This window comes from Nematolebias whitei, chromosome 7, assembly GCF_014905685.2.
Source record: "Nematolebias whitei isolate Nwh7 chromosome 7, NemWhi1, whole genome shotgun sequence".
NCBI classification, from domain to species: domain Eukaryota; kingdom Metazoa; phylum Chordata; class Actinopteri; order Cyprinodontiformes; family Rivulidae; genus Nematolebias; species Nematolebias whitei.
In genome coordinates, this window is record NC_056504.1 from 7,356,585 (window position 1) to 7,368,035 (window position 11,451).

At 38.6% G+C, this 11,451-nt stretch overlaps 1 protein-coding gene across 1 annotated transcript; it reads right to left on the bottom strand.

Annotated features, from left to right (window-relative positions):
- Window positions 1-1,954: 1,954 nt before the first annotated feature.
- myorg (myogenesis regulating glycosidase (putative)) lies at window positions 1,955-9,842 on the bottom strand. The gene is made up of 3 exons (XM_037679198.1): window positions 9,745-9,842; window positions 3,949-4,310; window positions 1,955-3,764 (listed from the first exon to the last, which is right to left on the bottom strand). Exons 2-3 carry the CDS (start codon window positions 4,209-4,211, stop codon window positions 1,973-1,975), a joined length of 2,055 nt encoding a protein of 684 aa, XP_037535126.1. The 5' UTR covers window positions 4,212-4,310; window positions 9,745-9,842; the 3' UTR covers window positions 1,955-1,972.
- Between the last annotated feature and the right edge of the window lie 1,609 nt (window positions 9,843-11,451).

The window sequence follows — 11,451 nt, forward strand, 5'->3', positions numbered from 1 at the left end:
TTGTAATGATTAAACTTCAAGCTTTTGTACCGATAAGTGAAGCATTAAACCTGGCTTCTTGGTTAAGTGTCAACAACAGAAGTGTGGAGCGGTCATTAGCGTCGCAGGAGAGCAGCACATCACAGGCTGGCACGAGCGCTACAATCTGCTTAATGGCGACAATGACCCACCTTCAGTTGTTTGGACTAAGACGACATTCATAACGCTGTTAAACCTCAAACATACCAGCCGTATTGTGTGAAATTCACACTTGTATTCCCTTTGTAACACTTTTTAAAATATAAGACTTGTATCCTTGTAGCATTAACAATTCAACAAAAATGTGTTTTTACACCGATTTCATAAGCTTTAAAACACGACAAGTATTTTTAACATACTAGCTAAAGTTACAAATCGGACAAATACTGCTGTATAAATGGCTGCCACTTTGTTGTCTTGTGACTTCTCGTTACTGCTGTGCAACATTTGACTATTTATTACATTTAACTCTTATAATACAATAAGTCACATTCTATGAAATTTTAAAAAGAGTTGGGTGGTATTTGATTTTCTTCAGTGTTAGGCCTGTCATGATAACGAATTTTGCTGGGCGATTGTCTCAGAAATTATCGCGATAAACGATAATATTGTTTGAAATTTAACAATAACTCAAATTTTAGAAGAAATTTTCATTTGTTTGGAATGTAGTACCTCTTTTGACCACCTGATGGCAGTATAAAACAGTTTGAACCAAAGGATGGATAGTTGAGCAGCGTGGCTCTTTAAGAAAAATGGGAGCGAGAGCCCTTGACGTGACATGTGCTGACATGTTGACATGGCGGACGCTAGGCGGTTTGAGCTCTTTAGCATAGCATTTTTCACGCAAAGCTTTAAACAAGTTCTCAGCTTCTTTTGGCAGAGAAAAACAACTTTTTACACAAAAGCACGGGTTTCAACCGTGAATTTTTGGAGCTCGATAAGACGGTTTATTCCCAAGGTCGGCCTGTTAGCTTAGCTCATAGCTTAGCTTCTCAGCTTAGCTGCTTTTAATGATAAAAAAAAAAAAACACGATTTTGGACGGTTAAAACAGATTTTAAAGAGAAAGGGAGGGGTCAGTCAAAAACACCGGACTTGAGCCGTGTCTTCAGTAGAAAGAGACACGAAGAAACGATAAAGCCGATAAATGAAAATAAGGTGGATAATTTTCATTCATCATGCGATTAATTGATTTATTGTTTATCGCGACAGGCCTAACTGTTAGACCCTTCTCAGGTATCGTTTATTACTGTACTGGTTCTCTAATATATTTGTATCCTAATTCTTAGTGATACAACAAACACTTTTTTTGAATAATATCACATCATGAGACAAAATCTTTGAACAATAAATAATAGCTTAAGCTAAACGATACATGTACAACTTTGCTGTTGTTAGATATATAGCTACCATTATAATGTAATTTACAAGGTTTGACCAAAATGAGTAATGTCATTGTTTTAATTGTAAAATAATCTCAGTTTAAATCTCTGGCATGGAAGGCAGCAGGGAATATGCATTGCAAATATAAAGTCGTATCTTAATTTCAGACACTTTGTTGATAAAACAAACAAATATATAATAAAATCCTGCATCAACATTGCAGAACTACATGGACTTTTTCTAGTTCTCCACCTAAACAGTAGGCACCACCACTGAGTAAAATAATACCACTAAACTGGAGGAATGGCACCAGAAGTCATGGAAACAATTTCCATATAAAAACACAACGACACAATTTCAATGTATCCACTCATTGCCAGAACAAACTGCAGCAGAGTTCCAATGTCAGTATTCAAAGCTGTAGTGTTGCTATTTGCATAGCCTGATATGCAGTAAGACCATCAAACCCTCGTACAAATATCGTCAAATTCAAAGATCATTGGAAACCTTTTTCATTAAAAAGTAAAATCTTTTTTACGTAATGTCTCCGGTGTACCAAAACTTAAACTCTTTCTATGCCCAGACAAAGTAGGCAATTTCATCTAAGTCAACAGAATAGTCTGTGAGGTGAAGGGGCTCTTTGATTTCAAATCTCTCCCCCTTGTAGCTTCTCCAGTTACCAGCTGGGAGGTAGATGTCACGCTCCTGCTTTCCAGGCTCTAAAACTGGAGCTACCATGAGGTCATCCCCAATCAGGAACTGTGAGTCAATTTTATAAGCTGTCTCATCACCTGTAGCGATCCACCATAAGGGGCGTATGATAGGGTCCCCAGTGTCCAGAACTTCGCCTGCCAGCTCAAGAACACGTGGTGCCACAATGCTTTCATGAATGGCTGTGTATTTCCGAGCAATTTCAACCACCTCGTTGTCGTATTCCCATGGCGGAATAGAAAACTGCATGGCAGGCATGAAGGCTGAGAGCTCCAACCAGCGAATGTAAAGTTCTCGATCGGGTAATATCCGACCTCCCTCTGTGTGGTTCTGATAAGCGTTCCCGCCAATCATGTCTGGTAGAATGAACTGATAACCAAGGATGCTGATGGTGAGCACTGTGGGAATAAGTGATTTAAGACCCATCTCATAGCCCCACACAGAATCTCTATCAACAGGTCTAAAGAAGCAAGATATATTCTGGGACTGGTATCCACTGCGCAGCTCGGCTCGGTCATTGTAGTGGATAGCCATTTCTGTGTAACGTCTTGTGAAAAAACTTGGGTCACGAATTGGGTTCTTGGTGCTAAACTTCCATGGTAAGTAGTTGGTCTCCCCTGCATCAAATTTAAATGAGGACACCCCATACTTTGAACGCAGTGAACGTAGATGGGAGGCAAACCAATCACGGGCTTCTGGATTTGTAAAGTCCAAAATGCCACCAATGCCATTCCACCAACGCACTAAAGCCGGTAGCTGGCCTGTAGGCTCCCGGACAAACAAACCCCTCTCCACACAGGTATGGAAGTTGTCTGACTCATAGTTAACAAAAGGATGAATCCACAGAGACACCAGAAATCCATCAGATTTGAGTTTTTGAAACATGGCCGAAGCATTAGGGAACTTAACTGGGTCAAACTCAAAATCTCCATAGCGCTTTGTGTAGCGGTCATCTAGTTCCAGGTGGCTACAGTTAAAGTTGTGTTTACGAATATTGGCAGCAAATGACAAAAGTTTTTCTTGGTCAATATTATGTTTGTATAAGGCCCAAGTTGACCAAATAGGATGCTCAAACATGACTTTGGCAGGTACTTTGTAAGGTTTGTTAAAGTATCTGCGGACCATGTACTTGTGTATAGATGTCACATCCGAGCCTACGCAGACTCTGTAGCTAAGTTCAGCACATGGTGCCTCCCCTGGGTTTGGTTTGAAGGGACTATCATTGTATCGAGCCTGGAAGTACATGGTCTTCTCAGTGTCATTCCAGCCAAGGTGGAAAGGCACAGAATTATTGATCTTGATGGCGGTGGCGTTGGATGAGAGCCAGTAACTCTCCAAGATTCCACCAAATTCATTCCGGTTTGAGTAGATGTCGCTTGTAACAAACGGTTTGGGAGCCTGTTGGCCAGATAAAGAAATAGGCCAATGCTGAATTGCTGATACAGCACCTCCATACCAATGTGCAAACTTATAAGTCATGGCATGCTCAACAGGAATGTCAGAAACCAGTTCCTCCCAACGCACTCGGTAGCACTGCACTGTGTCCTTGGGTCGAACTGTCTCGATGAAAAATTTTAGTTTTCTGTCAGTGGTGCGATCACATCGAAGAATCTCTCCTTCTTTAGAGCAGGAGTCTAAATCAAGGGTCCCAGATCTGTAGATGTAAAAACAATTAGTTTGTATGTGTTTGGTTTTTTTTGCAAATAAACATTGCACTTCTATGAAATGACAAAAACTGTAAAAAAAAAAAAAAAAAAGTATATTTATAGTACATTCTTCAATGATTCTTGATCAATCTAAAATAGTAAATCTATATTTATATCTGTAAAATTACCAACCTGAAGTCCATCCTGAAAACAATCGACCCTCCCTGGTTGCGGATAATGTAGCCATCTTTATTCAGATCCAGCAACTGAGTCTTGAGCAGCTCAGCTTTGCGTAGGGAGGCGATGTAGTAACACCAGGCAGTTACAGCTGCGATCACCAGAACCAGGCCGATTACACCGGCTCCAACTAAGGGTCGAGAGTCCTTGGTGTGTTTCTGCTTGGGAATAACATCTGTAATTGTGCCCCCAGCTCCTCCTGGCACCACTTGGTACATGGCTTACACTATTCAGTGGGCTAATTCCAGACTTGCGCCTCACAGATCATCCAAATGTTTAGCAGGGACTCTCTTGTTGGACTCTGGTCCCGTCGTCATCTGTTTGCAGTGTGTCATGAAAATAAAAACAGACAACAAAAATCAGTACTAAGGTTTTTACCTTGTTCTTGAACATTTTCTGTTAAAAACTCTTAAAAAAAACAAAAAATTACACAAAACATGTTTCCATCTTCATATTTATCAAGTACCCCAATTCAGTGTTAACTAATAATCCAAACGTGAGAGTAATGCAAGAAAATGGAGCCCATGAAACCTGCTCCGCATCTTAGTTTCTCCTGCCAATTGAAAACCATTGCATTTTAAGCACCAACTAACAGGCTTTGCATTGCTGCACAAAGTGATTTCACAGCACTTAAAGGTATTAGGCTGTCAGGATGTAAACTTTAAAGATGTGTTTGAGATTTAACAAAACAAATCTGCTGCCAATTGCCCATAAAGGGAATAAATAGATGTTCCCAGTAGTAATTTGAACACGAGTTCAAATGAAAGAGGACTCATTTGTATGTAAGGCAGAGAAAGGGATTTTGGCCTCAACCCTCTCTGCCAGGAGGAAAAGGAAAGGAATACTAAACATTGTGCTCCATCAAGCTCAATTACCCAAACCTGACATAACTTGGATCATTCTATGACAATACTGGCAACAAATCCAGGAAAAAAGCCCTTTTTTTAAAAGTAGACCTTAAATACTTTTGGAAACACCAGAGAAAAACATATCGTGAGTAACTCACTGTGACTTTAACAGATCGGAACAGATCTTGATTAAAAACAAAGCCGAGTCCTTTCCAAGCTCAGTACCCAGTCCTGACTGCAAATATGCTTTGCAACAATAAGTTGGACAGTCTTAAATGTTAAATAATCAACTCGTTCAGTGTTCAACCATACTTAGTATAAATTCACTCTCAACGACCAAGGTGATCACACAGCTCAGTTAACGCAGAAACAATTTTTGGATTCTTTGAGATTAACCGAAGCTCCAGGAAAGTAATAAAATAAACAATTTGACATTTAGCTTTTTGTTTTAAATGGAAGAATATTATGACAGATGTAAATACTCAAAACATGACAATCGTAGACTCAAGATGGCCTACTTTTATTATAAGAAATAGTTTACACCCTAAAGCACATATGTCAAATTCAAGGCCCGGGGGCCATATGTGGCCCTCGTTGACATCTTATCTGGCCCCCAAGATGATATGGTAAACGTAAAATACTTTTTTCACTTGAATTTTTTTCATTAATCTTTAGTTATGATGTCAAAAGTGCAACCGAGAACATAAAATGAGACCAATCAAACTCTATTTGAGGAACCTGCAAAGAAAAAAAAGTTGAGTATTTAACTTGAGCTAATGTAGATTCTGAAACTGGCCCTTAGTTTGAAAAAGGTTTTAATTTGCCCCCTTTTGTAAGTGAGTTTGACACCCCTGCCCTAAAGGGATCTAGTAATTGTGTAGTTCATAAAATATCTAAAGATGGCCACCACTGTATCCCAGAGCCCAAGACAACAACAACGTACAGATGGCTGTATTTTCTAACAGCCTCGGCCATCTGCTCCTCAGGGGAGCAAGAGAAAGAAAGCAGCATACTGAAGTAGGCTTGTCACGATAAACAATAAATCAATTAATCGCATGATGAATGAACATTATCAAGCTCATTTTCATTTATCGGCTTTATTGTTTCTTCGTGTCTCTTTCTACTGAAGACACGGCTCAAGTCCAGTGACCCCTCCCTTTCTCTTTAAAATCTGTTTTAACCGTCCAAAATCACGTTTTTGAATCGTTAAAAGCAGCTAAGCTACAAGCTAAGCTAACAGGCCGTCTCGGGAATAAACCTCCATCTTGTCGAACTCCAAAATTCACGTTTGAAACCCGTGCTTTCATGTAAAAAGTTGTTTTTCTTTGCAAAAAGAAGTTGAGAACTTGTTTACTGATTTTTTTTATTAAAAGCTTTTGTGAAAAATGCTATGCTAAAGAGCTCAAACCACACCGAGGGTCCGCCATGTCACCATGTCAGCACATGTCACGTCAAGGGCCCTCCCTCCCATTTTTCTTAAAGAGGCATACTGCGCAACTATCCATCCTTTGCAACATTTTTCAGTCTGGTCATGTGGACAGTTTCTTTTTTTTTTTGTGCTGAAACGTTTCGCCTTCGATCCAGAAGGCTTCATCAGTCAAGGAAACACACAACGAAACTGATTCTTCCCCCAACAGCTTACTCCAAAGTGGAACAAACCAGTTCTGCTTGTGATAAGATGATCTTTTGGTACGCCCCCTCCTCCATTGCCGGCCCTCTTCCTTGTTGACAGTCTTGTCAAACTGGTTGAAAACAGCAAAGTCCATGCTCAATAATCCAGGTATACAATCCAACATTTTTCAGACTGTCAACAAGGAAGAGGGCAGGCAATGGAGGAGGGGGCGTACCAAAGAGATCATCTTATCACAAGCAGAACTGGTTTGTTCCACTTCGGAGTAGGCTGTTGGGGAAGAATCAGTTTTGTTGTGTGTTTCCTTGACTGATGAAGCCTTTTGGATCGAAGGCGAAATGTTTCAGCACAAAAAAAGAAACTGTCCAGATGACCTGACTGAAAAATGTTGGATTGTATACCTGGATTATTGAGCATGGACTTTGTTGTATCCATCCTTTGGTTCAGTCTTATACTGCCATCAGGTGGTCAAAAAAAGGTACTACACTCCAAACAAATCGACATTTCTTCTAAAATTTGACAATTAATTATTGTTAAATTTCAAACAATATTATAGTTTATCGCAAGAATTTCTGAGACAATTAATCGCCCAGCAAAATTTGTTATCGTGACCGGCCTTTACTGAAGCCACTTTTCCACATAAACATGCCCATGAAGTTCTGACCAATAACACAATACTTGACGCATATCCTGCAAGACAATATTTCTGACAGGGAGCTATGTACAGAATGAGGTCTTAAGAGTGACACAAGACCGAGAGAGAGAAAAAGACAATTTTAGTCACGTAATCACATCAGCGACTCAAAACTTCTGCACTCCTCAACCTCGCTTTAGTAATATATAAAATTATAGGTATAATTTTTATTATTCTCAGAGAGACTGCAAGACTGAATCATGTGTATTATGATTTTTTTTTTTTTAAATCCCATCCCTCAATCCATGAGTTACTTGTTTAACTACGATGCTCACAACAAAAGTCCATGTGAAATAAAAAAATTTAAAAAACTGAGCATCAGTATGTCAATATGGCTTTTATAGACATGGTTAATAACATTTTGTAAGAAAAGAAACTGTCCAGACGACCCGACTGAGAACTATTGGATTTGGTACCTGGATGATTGAGCATGAACTTTGTTAACATTTTGTAGAATTTTAACATATTAAATAACCCAATTATTAAGCTAATAGCAGTGATATACATTCGGCCCTTCTTGAGACTAGCCATTTCCAAAACAGATATCTGCCATCTCTAAGCAATGCCTATGTCCAAAATGCCTTAGCAGTTCACGTGAGCACTGTTTTGTAAACATGTACACCACCATCAATTTTGCATTAATTGAGTATTTGGGTAACTATAGTAATATTTCTGCAGGAAGTACCGAACACTGCACCAGAAGTGCTACAGCAGCTGCTGCCACTTTTGCTTGAAAAAGAGAATAGAACTTAACATAAATAATTAAGCAATAACAAATTATAGTGGTTTGTAAAAAGGCATTTGCATGAACTGCTATTACCCAGTAGGAATGCGCGATATAAACGGTACACGGTAGAAACGATAGACATTTAGCCTACGATGTAGATCTGTCTTCTACCGGCTAACTGCAGTAATGCTGTGTCTGAAGTAAAATCAGAGGTGTCAGTTTAATCGTTACTTTTTTTAAGTTGAAAACTGTGAGCAAGTGGCGTTAGTCTTTTCTTCGAGAGCTAAGTAGCGAAGCTACAAGCTAACTACAGCCGGCTTGCCGTAGAGTTGCCGGATTCTGACGCATGCGCAAAACGCTGTGTTCCATTGAAAGGTTTTTTTTTTTCCATCGCAAGTTAAAGTAAACGTTGGTCAGCTTTAGCGAAACCTGCTCTCTGATTTGTAAAATAACACCGTGTTGTGTGATTTTACTGCGAGACCCTCTGGTCAGAGCCACAGACTCATTTTGTGTCAGCTCTCCATTAAAGCGGAAGGAGGCGCCCACTAGAGGGTTGGAGGGTGAAGTGTTTCAGTTGCTGCTCTGTTGCTGTTCATTTATTAAGTGAGAGGACTGGAAACTAAGAGTAAGGGTGCACCGATAAATCAGCCCCGGTTTCCTTAATTTTGGGAAATCGGCCAATACTTGAATGAGAAACCGATTTTACAGATTTTTTTAGTTTTAACAACAACTGTCTGAACTTCCTTTATATTTCAGAGCACTACCTTGTGGCCAGTTAAAACACATTTGTATTGTTTCTCGGATATTGTTCAAGGGCACGTTTTTCAACAAAATAATAATGGAAAATTGAAGGTGCATTGTGACCTTATAACACCTGACAGTGTCCCTTATAAAACAAAATCGGTATCGGCAGGTCAGACTTTTTGGAAATCGGTGATCGGACAAAAAACTGCAATCGGTGCACCCCTAGTTAAGAGTTAACAACATATAGTTTTGTTTAAAACATATGGCTACATTTGATATCTTTTGCACTGTTTTGCACTACAAGAAAGCAGCCTAATACTTGATTTGTTTATTATTTAAAAACTCTCTGGACCTAGTAGTGGAATTTTCTTAATTCAAAATATATGATGGCAATGCTTTTTAAAAATTCCTATTAAGTTTTATACCAGAAACATATCGCGATATATATCGTCATCGCCACCCTTCACAATACATATCGTGATATGAATTTTATGCCATATCGCACATTCCTATTACCCGGTCTTAACTCAATTCCTCCAAACTGAGGCTGAACAAAGAGTGATCTACAGCAGGTAAGATATTCACTGTTCATAACATTTCCACAGAACCAGACCTTTAAAAAAAAGCAAACTCAAAACAATGCACAGTGATTTTAACCTGCTCTTGAGGTTTTACCTTCAGACAGTAGGATGGAGACATGTTTCATGATGTGATCAGTGGGGCTTATATGTGCCTTTTCAGCTGATTCTTTATCTGGCACGAGAGGAAGAATAAACACTGAAGTGCTGATGTGGTGAGGACAGCTGCACGGTTCAACGTTACTGGGCTTGGTGACTTCTGAACGTGTGGAGCAGCAGAATATTAAACAGAAAATAAACAACACGCTGTTTTTATAGTTACAGAGTCATAAAAGTGCACATTTAACGTCATGGAAGTATTGCTTCGACATTTAGCGGCTGGTAAAAAGTAGAAATCGTTTGTTTCTCACGTCTCGGTGCGAGAAAGTTTAAGTGAAAAGGAACTGAGCTCGTGCTAAATTTATCATCGTTCTTTGTCAAATAAAAAGTTTATTTAGGAGCCCACTGGTTTAAAACCAGCTTTTACTGACCAGCAGCGGCGTCCTTTGTCCTTACTGGTGAAAAGTCTGTTCCGTACAATCCGCAGAGAAAGACAAATCTTGGAGGAGAATCCGAATGCGCCTCTCATACAGATGTAGCGAACCGCAAGCGCGTGAAGCTGAAGTATCGCGAGATCATGGGCGCAAACTCACGTGACTACGAAGAGAACGAGAGCTGACGTCACATCGCTTTGCGCTGTTTCGCGGGAATTTTGATCTGAGCGCTGTAAGGTTACTGGAAATTTAATTCTAACTTACTAAAGAATGACGAATATTGTAAAAGTATTAGTAAAATATTTCCAGATGTAAAAATATGACAGCAATGCAAAAATGGGAATTCTTCAAATTTACTGTTAGAAAATTTTCTATTTCCTTCAGTAAAAAATTACAAAAAGAGAGACAAATGGAAGAAACTAACTAACCAAGGACCTAATCTTGTATTATTATAAATCTGACTGGAGTGAGGAAGACAAAATCAATATAAATAATTTACAATGCAAACTGGATGAACATTATCAAAATAAAGCTCATGGAGCAGGTGGCTGGAAGAGGGTGAGACAAATACTTCATGTTTTTTTTTTAGTTTGGAAAAACAAAGACAGATGAAAAATACAATTAACAGCCTCATAATTAACGATGTGGAAGTTACAGAAACAAAACAAATATCCAAAGAGGTTAAGGATTTTTACAGGAATCTGTTCACATCCTCACATTCAAAACAAGACTCAGAATCCTTTTTTTTTTTATAAAAAATTAAAAATGTTATCCCTAACATTGATGAGACATTTAGGTCCATTTGTGAAGAAGATTTTCAAATAGAAGAATTTGAGTGTGTTATTAAAAAAGTAGCACCAGATGAAGCTCCTGGATCAGATGGAATTACTGCAAACTTTTATAAATTATTTTGGAAAGACTTGAAAATGTTGCTGTTTGATGCAGTTGTGAACGTATTAATCAGAAAGTTAATGACAACAATGAAACAAGGTGTCGTCATACTGAGACACAAACCAAGAAAATATTTAAAAAACTTGAATAATTTAAGAGCCATCACAATTGTCAACACAGATTATAAAATATTTACTACAGTTCTTGCAGCTCCATTAAAAGAAGCTTTATCTGATATAATGAGCTCCACTCAGTCTGGTTTTCTAAAAGGTAGATCTATTAATAACAATTAATTAATAGATAAATTAATAACAACATTCGTCTGGTTCTATAATTGAATATGTTCATTTAATCCCTGATGACGGGATGATCTTATTTCTGGATTTTCATAAAGCTTTTGATTTGGTGGAGCATCCTGTCATTTTTGAAACATTCAAACATTTTGGCGAGAAGTTTTGAAACCTAATCAAAATGCTGCATACAGATGTTAACAGCTGTGTTTCCTTAGCAGAAGGAACAAGTCCCAGATTTACAATAAAAAGAGGGATTAGACAAGGATGCAGTGTTTCACCTCTCCTGTTCATCATCGTTACTGAGCTCTTGGCTATCTCTATAAGAAGCTCCAGTCTTCATGGTTTGCAGATGATGAATGAGAATATTATTATGAGTCAGCGAGCAGACGATACAACTCTGTTTGTACAAAATAAAGATCAGAGTCCACTGGCGATCCAAACAGGAGAAGCATTCTCCAAAGCATCAACGCTTCAAGTTACATTTGGAAAAGTGTGAATTAACGAGCGTTCATGATTGTTC